Below are 16,347 nucleotides of genomic sequence, written 5' to 3' on the forward strand. Positions count from 1 at the left end.
CATTAGTCGGCGCCGAGGAGAGGGTGAGACTGGCGGAGTGGTTTGTGCAGGCGAGTGGGGGTCGGGGCTCGCCTGGGGTTTTCGGGCGTCTCTCTTAGGAGCCGGTGTCCCTTTCGCTGCAGGGGGGTGGTGGTGTGGCCGTGGCGAGCAGGGAAAGGCCCTGCCCGACCTCGTGGCCTTCCCTCCTGCGTAAAAGCCCCGCGGGGCGGTAGGAGAGGCCGCGGTGCGGAATTGGGGCGGGCTGGGGTGTCTGGGGCTGAGGGGCCGGTGGGCTGTGAGGAAGGACGTCCGTCCGTCGGTCGGTCCGTCCTCCTTCGTGGGCTCTGCGGGACGTGACGGAGCGGGTTTGCCTCTCTTCCAGGTACCTGTGCCGTCCTCGGCACGAGCAGCGTGACCGGCGCTCCACGTCTTCGCGGTAGGTTACGGGCGCAGCCCAATGCGCGTAGGTGCACCGGTGAGCCTTTTGGCTGTGTCGGCTTGGCAGCGCTCAGAGCTGCAGGGTACGTGAAGGCCGGCTAAACTGTGGTACCTCCCTGCAAAATACGTAGCTGTAGGTCACTGCTGTCTTTAGCACCAGTATTACTGTGCTGCATAAGCAGCACCAGCTCAAGTTATTTAGCAGCAGCTGTGGTCCTCCTTAGCTCAGCTCTCTGTTTTAGAAGATGCTGCCGTTTTCAAGTGCTAATGGATGACTGCTTGTATCTTACTGTAATGTACTGACACAGAAAGAACATAACACATGTGGATTAAGATGGCGCTGTGGTTATGGTAGAGCAAAACCTTACTTGAAAGCTGTAGAGTTTAATGCGTTATCTCCAGTTCTCTCAAATGGAGAGGCATAATGGGGGTTTTCACAAGGTGGTTTGTCAAGTGCTGCTCAAACTCCCTTAAAGGATGAACCATTTCTGTCAAGCCTACCGTTCCGTCTTCAAGACCTTAGTTTTCCCAGATGAATTTATACTGAAACAAACTGTGACGATCAGAGAAATAATCCTTACTGTAATATTAAGCAAAAGCATCCAAGAGTCGTGCTTGTAAAGAAGAATCATGAAGGCTATTCACTGGCACAAGGGTTAGGAATTCTTGTCTTCTGTGCCAAGCAGAACAGAGGCACAGAAAACAGCAACCTCAAAAAAAAACTGCAAAGAGATATTCACGTTCTAGTCTAGGCTTGCATTGGCTGGAAAAAAGTGTTTACTATCTCCCTATTTAGATGTTAGGATAGGATTACTTAAAGCTTGGTAGAATGTTTGTGGAGTATATGCAACTATTCAGTCTGATGAAGGAATACTTGAAGAGTACCACTGAGTTATCAAACTCTTGATCAGTTTGGTAATCATACGCACCTATGTTAGGATTTTGAGGGCGGATTTTCTTCTCTTTGGCCCCTCATTGTTTTGTTTGTTTGTTTTTAATTCCTATTACTCTTTTACCTACAGTCTGTTCCCAGGATTTTTAATCCCTTAGATCAATGAAAAGGTAGATTAGCTTAGCTAGTGTATCAGAGGGGGAAAAAGTACAACAAGGCTTATCTTGTTCATGATAGCACTGTTGTTATGTGAGTGATACATAAGAAATTATTTATTTTTATGTTTCCAGGAAGGAAATTCTTACCATTGGCAGGAGGGAGGAAATAAAATATTATTCATTGGGCTTTAATGTTTAAAATCCTGTTTAATAGAAAATGTTGTGCCGTCTCCATTTTTGGAGGTTTTCTATACCAGGTTGGTAAAGCTCTGAGAAACCTGATGTTACTTTGCTTTTGAGATGTTGAACTAGATGACTTTCTGAAGTCTCTTCCAACCTGAATAATCCAATGTCCTGTGTTTCAAATACAGATGGAATTTGTGTTTACTTTTAAGGAAGTTTTCCATCTTCTGTTAGTTTTAGATTGAGATATTAAAATGATTGTTTATACCTTGAAAAAATTGTTAAAAAAACCCAAAACAACAACAACCAAAAACTGGTGTGCATGTTGTGGTTTTTTTTTTTTGTTGTTTAGAACATGGATTCACAGAAGGATGTTCAGCCTCCAAAGCAGCAGCCAATGATTTACATTTGTGGAGGTAAAGAAAAGACATCAGTGAATTTTTTTACTTGTTACTGGAGATGTGGTGTTTTAATAATGAAGAATGCATAATCATTATACTGAAGAGTACATAAATGCAAATAGTTGCAATGTGGATCCTGATGTCCTTTAAAGCTTTACAAACCGATGGTACCACATATATTGGGAGTATATGGATGGCAATGTGGAAGTAATTCACTAGAGCTTGTGTTGCTGCGTGGAGGTCCTCCATCTCCAGAGGGTGCTTTCTCTAAGTGTCTGCACTGTGGTGCAGATAGTGGACCGTCTAATTTAGTGCATCTCGGAGAGTTTTTTTTTAAATGCCGTGTGGTCACTCAGCTTTTATTGAAGTGCAATAGTCAAATTCTCTCTTACCTATAGATAAGTCAACAACTTAAAATTGGTGATTTTGAGTTGTCACTTCAGGAATCTCTGAAATATTTTGTCCTTTAAGAAAATAAATGTGGGGTTTGGGGGACTGAGCTGAAGTTTTCATTAGTAGAGAGTCTAGTTGTATCAAAAGTGGACTGTATTCTGTGCAGTAATAATTTGGTGATTTTTAGCAAGATCCTCTTTGATCTTAATATAAGTGAAGTTTGTGAAATTTTTTTTTTTTTTGAACGGTATCTTGATGTCATTTGGCTCTTGATACAAATTCACTACAATTATTTTTTATTATGTTTGCCACAAATAGGAATTTGACTGTTACGACTTTTGAAAGTTATCTATGCATTAACAATGTTGGTTTTGTTTACCCACTCCCTTTATCTTCCTCCATCATATCAGAATGTCATACAGAAAATGAAATAAAGGCAAGAGATCCTATCAGATGCAGAGAATGTGGCTACAGAATAATGTACAAGAAGAGGACAAAAAGATGTATCCTTTTACACATGCACTTGAATGCATTTGAGAAGCTGTGGATGGAGACAAGTTATATAAGGGAAATGGAATGGAAGATTTGAGTAATTATGTAAGAATCCTTCAAGGCCAAAAATCAATACAATAGAGCAAAGTACTGTAGGGAAACCTCTGCAGTGTGATTGGGCACCTTGTTTTCTTTTCTGGCACTTTCTCTGTTTTTTTCCATTTTCTATGCAAAATATAATAAGCTAGGATAGCCTGCTGGGTGACATACTGTGAATTGTTGATATTTTTCAGCCTTTTAAGAAAAGGAAAGTGTTGTGGGGTTAATTAAAGATGACTTTTGAAATGCTTTTATGTAGTTAGTTGTGACCTTAGATTTAGGCAGTCTCTCCCCACCCCCAATCTTTTTTCTCCCTAATTTTTTTTCAACCACAATGCATTTTTTTTCCTTTAACTGCACTATTTCAGTGGTGGTTTTTGATGCCCGATGATGTCTGCTGAAGATATAGTGACTTCATGATGCAGTTTAATCTTTCTAATAACTTTGCTCTGTAAATCCATTCATGTACAAATGCATGTTTTTATTGTGTTTTAAGAGATTGAAATATTAAAGTTTACTGTGATACTAAATTTTGTCTATATTGTCTTCCAGCAATAGATTTCTGAAGCTGTCATTTAAATTGTAGTCAGAGTATGCAGTAGTTTAAGTTCAGTGGCATTGTATTCTTTTTGAGTTAACCTTGTTTTCATTACTCTCATCTAAATTTGTTTACATTCTAACTTTGTTAAACATTCTTTGGACTTCTATGAACTGCATAAAATAACTGGTTTGAATAAATTCCACTGAAAATAAATAGAAGGCTACACAAGGCTAGGTCTGAAATACAGATGTGGATTTCAAAGAGCTTTCAAAGGACCTGAGAGCACCCAATTCAGCCACTCAATTATGGAGAAAGTGTCAAAAAAGTCATCTCTCAGAAGAGGGGAGGGAAGCAAGGTAAACATTAAGCAGCAATGTGTAAACAGAAATTCCCAAAGTGCTTCTTGAGTTGGTTGTACTCAGGGAAAGAATTAGATCTGTGCTATAAAGATAATTTAGGTAGTGTCCCAAAACCAACATAGCATCTTGCTTTGCTTTTCAGGTGACTTCTTGGGGGTCTCTAATAACAAGAGTGAAGTGGTTGTTTTGTATTGATGAGCCAAAACTTTATGCATCTGTCTGTTTGGAATGTGTGTTAAGTAGTAGTAAAATAGCCTTATTGCAGAAGTGTACTACAAAATACTGCTGGTGTGTGCCTGATGCTAATTTAGCCTCCTTAAGTGCTTCCAAATACCAGTTTTGATGGTGCTAATGATGCTGTTAATGTTGAGATACTATGTTTAACTCTTACCTTAGTACTTACTAAGGTATCTTTGTTACAAGCTGCATGACCCTGTACTGGCTCATAAATGAACTACAGTGGGTTGTTTTAGGGGCTAAAAAAGCATTCCTGAGATTTTGGTTTGGAGCCGTTTGGTTAAGATTTTCTTGGGTATCTTACCTGATCTTAGCTATGAAGACGTATTTTATCTAGGTTGTTCCTTAGAAGCCAGATGCACAAGCCAGGTGCACCCGAGTGTAAACGATAACATTTTGCTATCCGGTTGTTCACCAGACTGGTGCGCACCTTAGGCCTGCATAACGGAAACAAGGGCTCGGCTGTTGACGTGACTGCTCAGACGGGTGAGCTGGAGGGTTGCCCGCTGAAGAGAGGGCGCTCCCAGTGCCGGAAAAGGTCTGGTGGCAGTAAGGGATGGGTTTGGCCGGACTGCGGACGGGCTGGGTGCCTCTGTCTGCCGGACGAACGTGGAGAAGAGCATCCCCAGCCCTCAGGAAGGGGTGCGGACCTGCTTTAGGAAACAGTGCCGGGGGATGGCAGGGCTGACGGGCAGTACTGTTGTAGGCACTGGGGGAGACCGGCGCTGGGAGGGGGAGGGGTTGTTCGAAGCTAAATAAAATGCTACACTGAAAACAAACAGGTGACGTTTTATTAAAGCTACACCCCGAGGGAGGGGCGGGGGTGTCCGTCCTCTGCCGGAGGTGGAGGGCTGGGAGCTCCGCCGCGCCCCCTTCCGCCGTTTTCCTCCGCCCTGACCGGGGGCCCTTGCTCCCACCTGGCGGAGGACGGGGGCGCGCAGCGCGGCCTCCGCCACAGCCCAGCTGCGCATGCGCGGCGGCCAGCGAGAGGCTGGCGTCCCGCGGCTGAGGTGAGGGCCGGGCCGCGTCCGTCTCCCGCAGGCAGCGCGGCAGCGGGCAGGTGAGTGTTGGAGTCCGCCACGCGACGCCAGTGTCGCCGCTGGAGTTCGGCGGGGCGCCGCGGGAGCGTCGCGAGGGGCTCCCTGCGGAGGGCAGCCCGGTGTCCGTCCCGTCGTCCGCCATGTTGTACATAGCAACAGTTGCTAGGCGCGGGCTGGCCGCGCTGCGCCGGCTCCGGCTGCGGAGTGAGGGGAGGCTTTGGTGTCGTTTTGAAGGTAAATTCCTGGCTCCGGGGGATGAAGGTTGTGTTGTCGGCGGCCGCGGAGCAGGGCACGGTGCTGCGGCTTCTGGAGGAGAGGAGCGCGTTTGGCTGTGGCGGTGCCGTGGCCCCGCGCAGCCGAGGTGCCCTGGTTACCGCATTGCCCGAGAGCTGCTCCGGGCACTCGAGGGAACTCCCTAACGTTTATGGAAGTACCGAAATGGGAGAGAATGATGCCGTTTTGTCATGAGTGCCTCTCTTGCTTTTTACTGCTAATTATTTCCTGCATTCGTCTGTCTCTCCATGCGTGTTGCTTCTTTTCCTATACTGAAACTGTAAATTCTTGGGGCAGAATCCTATCTTTATGCAATACCTAATTATGACCAGTTATTATTTAAGTGATACTGTATTGTAAACATTTTTCTGCAACTACAAATTAATATGTGTAATTATGCTAGACATTAGAACACAATTATTTTAATTGGGTTTATATCCATACATAGTTGTTACCACATACTAGCTAGCTGCCCTTATTGTACTTGTCAAAAATAACTGATCAGTTTAAGCACTATATAACATGGGGGGAAAAACAAGAATTTCTGCTCCGTAGAGCTTGGAGTCAAAATAGAAAAAGATGCAGATAAGCAGATCAAAGGTACGGGGAGACAGGAAGCGTCCAATTTGAACACCCCACTTCATCAGTTACAGACTTACTGGAAAAGATTCAGATTAGTACAGTAATATAATCAGAGACCTAGAAAATGCAGTTAGTGAGGAAAGACCAACAACTGGATTTATTTTGGCTACAGAGAAGGCAAAGGTTATCATTCCATTAAGTACACTGAGTTGGTTAACATCTTCCCTCTGAAAAAAGTAGAGGGTCCTGCACCATTTCTCCTTCATCCCCACCACACTTGGTTAAAATAGGTAATACCATATTGTGTTTAAAGAAAAACAGAGAATGTGGTAGGCAAAAATTGGCAATTTTTCTTTAAGCAAAACAGTTTGTGTGATCAGGTCTTCAAATTTGAAATTTTTCTTTTGTGGCAACAGGTCTGCTTCCATAACAGAGTATTACTTCAGAGCATGAGCAGGGTTATTCTTTAAGTCTGCATTGCTTCAAAATATAATTAAGTGCCTACAGAATCACATTTTTTCCTTCTAATATTTAGTTATGGGTGATGAGTCAGTACCATTTTTGCTGGACCAAGGAACCACTAAAAGATATCAAATACCTATTGGTCATCTGGACTACAAGTTCATTGAAAAATGCACAGATGTTAAACACCTGGAAAAGATTCTCAGGGTATTAAGGTAAACATATTTTCTTACCTTCTTTACTAATTATATTCCTGTTCTGTAAAATTCAGAGGAACCCATACTTAAATACTCTGTTTGTCTTGGACCTCTTTGTAACTTTCTAATTTAAAAATTAAAATACAAAGTTCAAGTAATCATGTTGAAAGTGTCCAAATGATAACGCTAGAAATCCAAGTCCTGTTTTAACCATCCAAAAGGTTTGAGTAACTTGATGCCAGGTTTTTCTCAAATGCTGCTGCTGGATTTTGGTTCTGTCATGAAGCCATCTTGTCTGACTGTTTGTGGTGATTTCAGATGCCATGCCTATTTAACTTTTGCTGAAAATGACATGAACATTCTTTTATGCGCACTGTGATAATTTTGAACTGTGTATGTGTGTCCATTGGAAAGTTGTTGAAGGTTAACTCAGTGGAATTTTCTGATCAAAATGTTATTAGGGGACAGTAGAATTCAGTTGTAACAGGAAAATAGTCCTCTGCAGTCACTGTGGTGACCACACAAGAGACTACACATGGAGAGAAATATGGAGGATGTAGTGCAGTTTAGTTCTTTTTTGTAACTTTTATATCTTTGCATTTTAAAGGTCTGGTGAAGAGGGATGTTATCCTGACCTTACATTGTTTTGTGAAAAGCGTATCGAGCATTTAGATCCAAGGAGCAGAGCTCTGAGAAGAGATAAGCCTGCAGCCACAGCTTCTGATTTCACAGCTGAAGAATGGGAAACAATTAATGGTGAACTGATGGTACAGTATAACTCTAATTTATAATGGTCAGTAATATAATCACTTTGATGTATCAATCTTCCTCTTCTTGTGCTTAAGTAGAATGTAATTATTTGATTAAGTGAGGAAGCGATCAAAGGATTATGTTGAGGGTTTTTAAATTATTTTCTTGAATCAATGTCTCTGAATCTTTAACGCCCATTTTAACTCTACAGATTTTTTTTGTAGATTGCTTTTTATTCAAAAAAGCACAATTGGTTTTTGTCTTAATTGCTTTTCCCCGTTAAGAGCAATGCGTTATAAGGATAGTTGTTAGGGTCATTGTAGACTATGAAGTATATCTGCTCTAATGCTTCGAGGTACAGATATATTATTTATTTATTTTCAGAGCTGGGTGACAGAAATGAATGAAGATGATAAGAAACCACAGTTCCTGAGAACAGACGCACTGCATGATAGACAAGATAATTTGCCTCCTATTCGTTGTTCCAGCAGCTGTCTTCCTGCTAATCAGGTATCTCCAGTTTTCTAATGTATGTTAATTGTATGTCTTTCTAAAATTAGGAAATTTTATACGTACAAACTTCTAGTCGTTGAGGCTTTATTACTAGATTTATTTTGTTAACCAGAAAATAAAAACGTTTAACTTCCCTTGCAAGAGACTAATGCTTAAACAAAAGTACCTCCTTAGTACTAGCATGTGTCTTGTAATAATGTTTTAATTCTGATCAAGAATTCACTTCTGGAGCAAATCTCCTTAAACACCCTTTTATGTTCTTTGATTCACATTTCAAAGTGGTATTTAAGCATGAACTACGTTCCTTTTGGATGAAATTATGCCAGGAGATTTTCTCTGGCTGCCAGTAGGCTTTTTTTCCATGAAAGCAGACAGGAGCTAGTCCAAAATAAATACCCTGAAACACGTACAGTATGGATGTTGGACCCTCTGCACCAACTGTTTCACTCTATAGCCACTTCTATATTGGGTTGCACTGGTGTACGTGTACCCTTTGATTCCCCTTATTTTATACCTTGAGTTGGTATTCCAGCTTTAGCCATAAAGCATACTTCCTAATTTATCCATAAAGCATACTTAACAAATCTTCAGAACTACAGAATAAACATGTACACTTTTTCCTAGGTATTAGTTTCATCATGTTTTTTTTCCATTTATTTATCTGCCTGAAATCTGTTTTGTCTGTGACCAGCTTTTCTTACTAATATTAAATGCAGTGCTATTGGAGGGATTGGCAGAAAAGTAGGTGTGGGATGCAATTTTTTGAATTGTCAGATGTTATCACTGATGGCTTCAGTCTGATTCCCACTATTTTCTTTGGAATTCTGGGACACTTATAACAAATTCACTAAAGGATTTTTATTTTTGGAAGTTTGGAATTGAGAATAGTTATGAACGGATCCTTACAGGTCATGTGATATTTCTTATTAATTGTTAATTTGACAAATTTTATTGGAACATTTATGTATTGGTAAATTCCTGATTTGTGTTCCTGTGTTGTCAGAAACTACTTATTGTCAGCTGGTGCTTAGACATCAGACCAAGACATTTGGGATAACTAGGCACTCTCCGTTATGTGGTGTACAAAGAGGCTGGGAACTCCAGTGTAATGCTTTGTAAGTGGTTAGTATTGAGACTAAGATGTGCTTTTGTTTTGGGGTGTTTTTTTCATGAATCTGTCTCTTTCACATTTTGCAATGTATGTTCTTCTTGACTATCCTGTTTTGCTGAGATGAAGAGTGCCACTGTAGCTTTACTCTTGATTTATGTCCTGTATAAGTGTGTCCTAGAACAAAAAATGGTAAATAAAATTTGTGAACTCAGTGAATCCAGATTAGAATATGAGCATAAAATGGTGGGAAGTAGCTTGAAACCTAGAATATAGAGTTTTACTAAAGATGTGTTCTCCATTCAAAGATGAAATATGTATTCAGATTTTTTTTCTCCTACTTCAAACCATGCAACAGTCTTCAGGTCAAGTTTCTATCAGTTTTGTTCTCCATACAAGGTTTAGGTGTTAGCATTATTACCCAGGAAACCTAGATACAGCTTTATGCCTTATCTATGGTATATGATTTCCATTCCTTTTGTCCAAGCAGATGGCCTCTGGAGTAATTGTAACCTGTCCTGGAAGAGAGAAGAAAGGCCTGAAATTGAGTTTTATTTATGTAGCGGTGCAGTTATACCACTACTAGATCACTACTGAATAAAAAGAAGCTGTTTCTATAGTGTACACTAAATTTATACCTGTAATAGGAAATCTCAAAAAAAAAAATTCGATTAATATACTTAATCAGTTTTTATTTCTTTTCTTTCTTGCTGATAAAGCTATGTGTAATCTTATAATTTTTAAATATGTTTTGCTAATCAGTTAGGACTGTAATTATTTTTTACACTGGCATCACATAATTTTGTAATGTGGTATCAAGTATAAAGTTGGCACGATAAACTTCTCCTTTCTCCTAGAAAGAAATTCACAAACCCTTCCATAATTTCATGTTGTTATCTGATTGGAGACTGTTCATCTGATCTGATGCGTAAAAAGTTCAGTATCTTCAATGAAGCCAATTCTGGAAATCCTTATTGACCCTAAAATAGCAGATTGCACCAATGGGTACAGGTTTGGTAAATGGAAGCATCTTGTTGTGTCTGTAATCAGATTTTCTTGCTGATACTAAATGTAGGTACAGTTTCAATTCACTACTAATAGCTTATAACTCTGTATGGTGTTTTCTTTTTATTGGTGTGAAGTCATGGGGAAGATTTTCCAAAAATGAATAGAAAAAAAGAGTGAACTTTATGCAATATTTCCCTCTTTAACACAATATACCCATTTTTCTTTCATGCTGCCCAGGACTCTGAGGTTACATCTGTACTGCAAAATAAAAGAGGACTGGAGAGACAGCTTGAGTTTTTCTGTTCTTAACTGTCCACATTGCTTAATTATTATTTTTGCTGCCTCACTTTTTCCAGGACAGAACTAAAGCATGGGTTTAAAAATACTTACTTCCAAAAGACTGTATTGATGGGATTTCAGCAGACTTAGGTTCCTTTGCCAAACACAGTTTCCTAATACTATTCCAGAAATATTTCTGTCCTCAGATGCCTCCTCATGCTACAGTCCAGGGTATGCAACACACATGCCAAGTTTTATGTTATAAAAATCCACTGTGATGGTATCTAAATAGTCTTCATATTATTTTGAATACTCTGAACTAAAAAAGAATACTGGTATAGCTGACACAGAATAGTAGTGTCTTAGGCCATCACACAGGACCCAAAGCAGAACCAAGGCCAAATTCTGTGTCACCTGAACTGAAGCCAGTCCATGCTTTGATCTTTGGTCCAGAAATTGTTCACTGGGCTTCAAACCCTGTGGGATCCATGCATTGTGAGTTCTGGCAAGAAATATGACAAGGGCAGAGGTTTTGGGGTTTTTTTTGTTTGTTTGTTCCACTGCATGCAAACATATGTTTTTCATCAAAGCCTTTTGGATGAGGTGCTCTGAAATATTACTGATTAAGAAATTCCTGAATCTGCTGGAGCTGCAACTTGGTTACAGTGGTCCCAAGAATATGAGACCTAGAATTTTTTAAATTGTGCATTTTCAAGTCAACACTTCTGCCTTATTCCTTAAAAGGACATGCTGTAGTTCTCTCCCTAAATTAAAGTTGCATTAGTGTAAATACCTTGAGTTTTCTTCTGAGAGTTTCACTATTTTTGTGCTCGTTTAAGTTAAGGACTTCTGGTTTGAAAAAAAGATTTGATGTTTATTAAATTAGTAAATTTGTAATGTACACCAGGATGCATACATAATGATAACTCGTATTTCAGGAAGCCATACTTAGGAGTTACCTCCTCCAAACATGCGCTGATCACTAAATGTATTTGTCATTTTGTCTAGCTTCTTGAAAGACTGAGATCATTAAGAGTAATTCTGAAGTTATATACTATAATAGTTTGTGTAACCTAACATTAGAGATAGTCAGAAGTGTTTACAGGAAGGGTCACATTTGCATTATGTAAATTGAGGTGTTTACATCCAACTGCAGAAATACTTCCTTCTTACAGTGTCACCACTGGTAAAGCTAGTTTAAGAGGTTGCTACTTGTTTCTTTGGTCCAGTTTATCACACGCTCGGTTGAACTGGTATATAAATTCAGGGATTGTACTCTAATCTCTATCAAATTGTTTGTCTGAACCCAGATAATTGTAAATCTGCAACTCTACAAACAATTACGTTGGTCCAACTCAGTGAATGATGGATTGCAAGTTAAGAGAAGGGCTGAACGGCCAGGACAGAGTAGATGGGAATATTTTGAACTGGCTGTTCCACTGTGGAGTACCTGTTTGGAACCACACCTTGCTATTAAGTATTGTTGAAGTCAACAAGCAGGGAGGGACCTATCAGAAATATACACAGAGGTAGAAGAGATGCCAGAGGTGCCAGCTATGGAGATAGGTTCCATTAGTGCAGGAGATGGGTTGTGATACAAGTCAGTCAAATCTGTTATTGGGAGTGATTGTTGCAGGAAGGTCCTAAGGATAAAGTTTAGGTAAGGCAAACCTCAGTGACGGAGCTTGTCTAAAAGCTAGAATGAGTGTAAATCATCTTGGGAATTGGCTTGAGTGGAGTGTGAAATAGCCAAAAGAAGTCCAGACACTATTTTGAAGTCAAACATCTCTGTGTTGTGAGGGTTCCAGGGACTATCAAAATCTGTGCATTGCATTCTCTTGGGAACGGCAAGCCTAAAATGAGGTTACTGATTCAATCTCAGTGTCAAACACCTCATCACAAGGCTGGGTTTTCCCAAGACTTGAGTTCTCCCTTGTTGTGTTGAAAGGATGGTTTGGAAGATGGCAGCACAAGATACTAATTAGGAAGAGCAGTCTCCTATCTGAAAGTTTTATTCAATGCCTCTGTGACATATAACAGGGCAGTGGAGAGAAAGTGTGAGAATGAAGAGCTCCTCAGATTACAACAATATGTGAAATACATGAAGATTTTCTTTAAAGCAAGATGAATTAAGTTTTCAAGACTATGCTGAGATTAGTAATGAGTAGTTACTAGGAGTACGTATTGCAGAAACAAAGCAAAACAAAACAAAGGCTGTGAATTTCCACTTTAAAAAAATGTCTTACAGGCTGGCTGTTTCTCTTTCAGAACAAAAAATTACAAAACAAAGAAAGAAACAAGAAAAACATACCACGAGATTACAGTGAATGGGACAAGTATGTTAAATCTTTATATTTAAGTTTTTATTAAATCTTATTTATTTGTTTAATAATGGAACGTGGTGGTTGTTTTTTAAAGTATTTTCCAGAAACATAGTATTAAGGTCAGCATTTCAGGGAATTATAAGACTTCGGTGAAACTTAAATTTTTCATAATAAATGTTCTGTTGAAATGCAAATGATGCATTGTGGTGCTAACAGCTGAGAACAAGTTAGTCTATACTTCTGTACAAGCGGCATGAAATATAGGAACTCAGCAGAAAATATAAATACAAAGTCATTTTGTTTCAGATTTCATTTTTCAGTATCTAAGATATAAAATTTATGGAGGTACGTAAAAGCAAGGAATTACAATTACCTTAATTTATCAGTTTTTTGAAAGCACTTCTAGGGTTATTTAACATGTGCTTATAAATTCAATCTTCTGTGTATCTAAAGCCACAATTCTAAATTAAAAACAAAACTGATGAATCCTTATTCCTGCACTGAGCCCCACTGACCTCAGAGAATGAGCTTGAGGCGGGTGCACCAGTTTGCTCAGATGCAATTACACATAATCAGAGGTTTAGACAGTAACTGACTTATTTCTAGAGTGGATGGAGCCCTGATACAAAGATGCTCACTGCATCATGTAATGGTGGCATATTACCCTCCCAAGTTATGTGACAGATTGATGCCCCCAGATTGTTGAACACGGAGGGGGAAACGCACATGCTTCTCTGTTTTGCGTGGTAGCAGCTTCTGTCTAGCTCCTGAAATCTGGAATATGATGCTGTGGTATCAGAGTGAGGAGGCACAAGTTTCCAGTGCAGTAGATGGGGAGATAAATCTAGAGATGGTGGGGTTTGGGTAATGAAACTCTTAATGTTTCACTCTACCCCAAAACCCCTACAAAAACCCTGTCTGCATAAGATGCTGTTCTTACAAACAGTTGTGCATATCAGTTATTTTCATGCATGTATGTTTCAGAAATTGGGGCCTTCCTGCTCAAATGTGGACAAACAAAATAGGTTATCAAAATAACTTCTGCAACAATTTATTCTTTCATTCCTCTTTCCACTGTATCCTTTCAAGTAACGATTTGGGGATTTTGTTGACAGTTTTATGTACTCAATCTTTAACTTCTTTAGCACACTGATAATACTACAGTTTGTGAATATTCCCATATAATGTATTTATTTTGGATTATATGAGTATACTGAAACAGAAGTTGTTTGAAAGAAATTTTCCAGTTTGAAGCATATCGTGTTTTGAAAACATTTTGAGGATAATTTCAAAACCTTCAAATAATTGTTTAGGCAATTTCTGAACAAAATGTTTCACTTCATATTTTAAAACCACTTACTTTGAAATGTGGTTCATTTATAATAAAAAGGTAAAAGTAAGCTGGCAAAAGATCAGAATCAAAATGGAGAACAATTAGTCTTACCTGAAAAGGTTTTGAATTGGATAAATTTTCAAATTTGTGTGTCTATTTCAGATAGAAATTATTCATATTAATCAAGATTATTGTAGAAAGCAAAGGCTATTTTTCATTAAATCTTACACAGAAAAGCAGTTAGTGTAGTGCTTCCAGATAGCATAGGAATTGGTTATTACTCTGTTTGTTTTATAGGACCATGGCAGCAATATTTATTTGATATAAATTCCTAAACACTGTTTTCAAAAGCTGCTTCAGAGTAGCCTTGGAAGTCTCTGAGACTATTTTGAAATCTCTCTCACGTTCACCGTATTAGTTGCTTTGAAGTTGTTTCTTAGGTATTTTGGGAAAGGTTAATAGAGGTGTTTGATAGGGCTGGGATTGAGCCTGATGATACTGTTTCTTAAATTTTACCTGTCTTTTTGGGGGACATGGCAAGGAGGTGAAGCAGACATTTTTCTTGGTTTGGTTTGTTTGCTTTTAACCAGAAGGGAGGAAGAAGAGGGGAGGTAATGTATAAGCATGAGAAGCACACAAAAAAAAACCAACACAAGGAAAGGAGATAAGACTAAGCATCTTTTTCCTAACTAGTCATGGATAATTGAACACGGCCTTTATCTCTCTTTTTTCCTTTGGTTTATAATGGAAATATAGTATGCCCTTCTACTAGTAGAGGAGACTTGCTATGCAGCATTATTGAATTTGTTATTTTTATTAATTTAAGGTTCGATGTGGAAAAGGAATGTTCTAAAATTGATGAAGGCTGTGAAGAAAGTAACTCAAAAGCAAGATTCTTTAGTAGGCCAAGACTACCTATAATTGAAAAGAAAATAGACACAACTGGTAATGTCTTAGAAACATATAATTTTTCTTTAATTGTAATACTGTGTTGTAGAGTGTGAATACAAATTGAACAGTTAAAAGTGTCTTTATCTATTTTTCAGCCCCTAGAGATGCTAAAAGTTGTTAGGAGGTCAACTGAACTTGAAGCCATATTTGAAAAAAACCTAGTCTTGGTGTTAATAATCAGTTAAAATATTTATGTTGCATTTAGGTTGAGAGCACTAGGTAAGGAAGTAAAGCATACATCTGCTATTGTAAACCAATGGTATAGGTTAGCCAACCACTTTCGTCTTGCACTTTGAATTGTATGCCTATCAGAAGAATTTAGGGTTTTATTATAGAAAATAAAATACAAATTTGTCTTTTAGTAATCCATGTTCTTTTAAAAAAGTAATACACAGATTATGACATTCAAAGTATTTTAGCTCACTGTTTTAATTGCACCTGTGCAAGTTGTTAGTTGTTACGTATAAATATTTTTTCTAGGAATGACAAAGAAAGAGAAGATTTTTATTGCTACTCGTGAAAAGGAAAAGGGCAATGAAGCCTTTGCCAGTGGCGATTACATGGAAGCAGTGATATATTACACTCGGTGAGTAAATACTATTGTGTTCTTTTATTTTGATGACCGTTACTTGTGAATACTATTTTTAGAACAATGTAATTAAAGCAACTTCTTACTGAAGCAACTAGTGACGATTATTTTCAAAAGGGCAAAAAGATTTGACAGAAAAATACTTAAAGCACTGTTGCATCCTGATATTAATTTTTATTTATCAGGAAGAGAAGTGGATAAATAGTGATGGGATGCAATCTGCAGGTGTCACAAACTTTTTCCGATTATTCAAAACCATTGAGAATCAAGGGCAAGTTTGCAAAAATAAAAGGATAAGCAGCATGTTGAGAAACTAAATTAATTACAAATTAATTCTAATTAATCGTATCAGTAGGATTGTCTCAGTTGTTAATAAGTAAAATTGATTTAATAACCTCTTCTTAGGACAAAGAAAAATCACTGTGTGCAGCTTCATCATAACACTGTCTGTAATTAGTAGCTGTCCAGAAAGAAAGTATATAAACACAGGATTAAGAAAAATGAGACTCTTAACAGGTTGCTTGCCTTATTTAGTGCTCAGTGGACTACATTCAGACTGTGGCTTTATTTATAAAAATAGAGGTTGTTGCTACAGGACCTCTGTTGTATTTGCTTCAAAAGTAGAAAAGTGCAAGGTGAACGGAATTGAGCATGTCAGGAAGAGAAGGATAGTGTTTCAGTTAAGGTATTTGAATGCTACCTTGGGAGAACTAGATTTTTTCTCGACCTTTTTCACAGTGTTCAAACATGATGCCATTTATACAAA

At 38.6% G+C, this 16,347-nt stretch overlaps 2 protein-coding genes across 5 annotated transcripts in view; both read left to right on the forward strand.

Moving 5' to 3' along the window:
* Window positions 1–250: 250 nt before the first annotated feature.
* Window positions 251–3,565, forward strand: POLR2K (RNA polymerase II, I and III subunit K). Of its 3 annotated transcripts, none has more exons than XM_052788365.1 (4): window positions 251–415; window positions 2,003–2,066; window positions 2,855–2,947; window positions 3,404–3,565. In XM_052788365.1, exons 2-4 carry the CDS (start codon window positions 2,006–2,008, stop codon window positions 3,424–3,426), a joined length of 177 nt encoding a protein of 58 aa, XP_052644325.1. In that variant the 5' UTR covers window positions 251–415; window positions 2,003–2,005; the 3' UTR covers window positions 3,427–3,565. The 3 variants fall into 3 exon arrangements, with proteins under 3 accessions (XP_052644325.1, XP_052644326.1, XP_052644327.1); XM_052788366.1 differs by having other exon boundaries at window positions 265–500; XM_052788367.1 differs by lacking the exon at window positions 251–415 and adding an exon at window positions 1,659–1,724.
* A 1,587-nt stretch (window positions 3,566–5,152) lies between these two features.
* The window catches only part of SPAG1 (sperm associated antigen 1), a 42,500-nt gene continuing 31,305 nt past the window's right edge, over window positions 5,153–16,347 (forward strand). The window contains exons 1-7 of one of the 2 annotated variants that reach the window (XM_052788202.1): window positions 5,153–5,232; window positions 6,603–6,744; window positions 7,334–7,493; window positions 7,861–7,986; window positions 12,653–12,720; window positions 14,868–14,986; window positions 15,473–15,578. In XM_052788202.1, the coding sequence (XP_052644162.1) occupies window positions 6,605–6,744; window positions 7,334–7,493; window positions 7,861–7,986; window positions 12,653–12,720; window positions 14,868–14,986; window positions 15,473–15,578 (719 nt within the window). In that variant the 5' untranslated portion in view covers window positions 5,153–5,232; window positions 6,603–6,604. Of the gene's footprint in view, window positions 5,233–6,602; window positions 6,745–7,333; window positions 7,494–7,860; window positions 7,987–12,652; window positions 12,721–14,867; window positions 14,987–15,472; window positions 15,579–16,347 lie in introns of those variants that run through there. The other variant, XM_052788203.1, reaches the window with a different exon arrangement.

The sequence above is a fragment of the Harpia harpyja genome, chromosome 5 (genome assembly GCF_026419915.1).
Source record: "Harpia harpyja isolate bHarHar1 chromosome 5, bHarHar1 primary haplotype, whole genome shotgun sequence".
NCBI lineage: Eukaryota > Metazoa > Chordata > Aves > Accipitriformes > Accipitridae > Harpia > Harpia harpyja.

Coding starts and splice junctions, on each gene's coding strand:
- POLR2K (XM_052788367.1), top strand. CDS start 1,659: ATGTTTAAAATCCTGTTTAATAGAAAATGTTGTGCCGTCTCCATTTTT. Junction 2,067..2,854: donor AATGATTTACATTTGTGGAG/GTAAAGAAAAGA, acceptor CCATCATATCAG/AATGTCATACAGAAAATGAA. Junction 2,948..3,403: donor CAAGAAGAGGACAAAAAGAT/GTATCCTTTTAC, acceptor GCACTATTTCAG/TGGTGGTTTTTGATGCCCGA.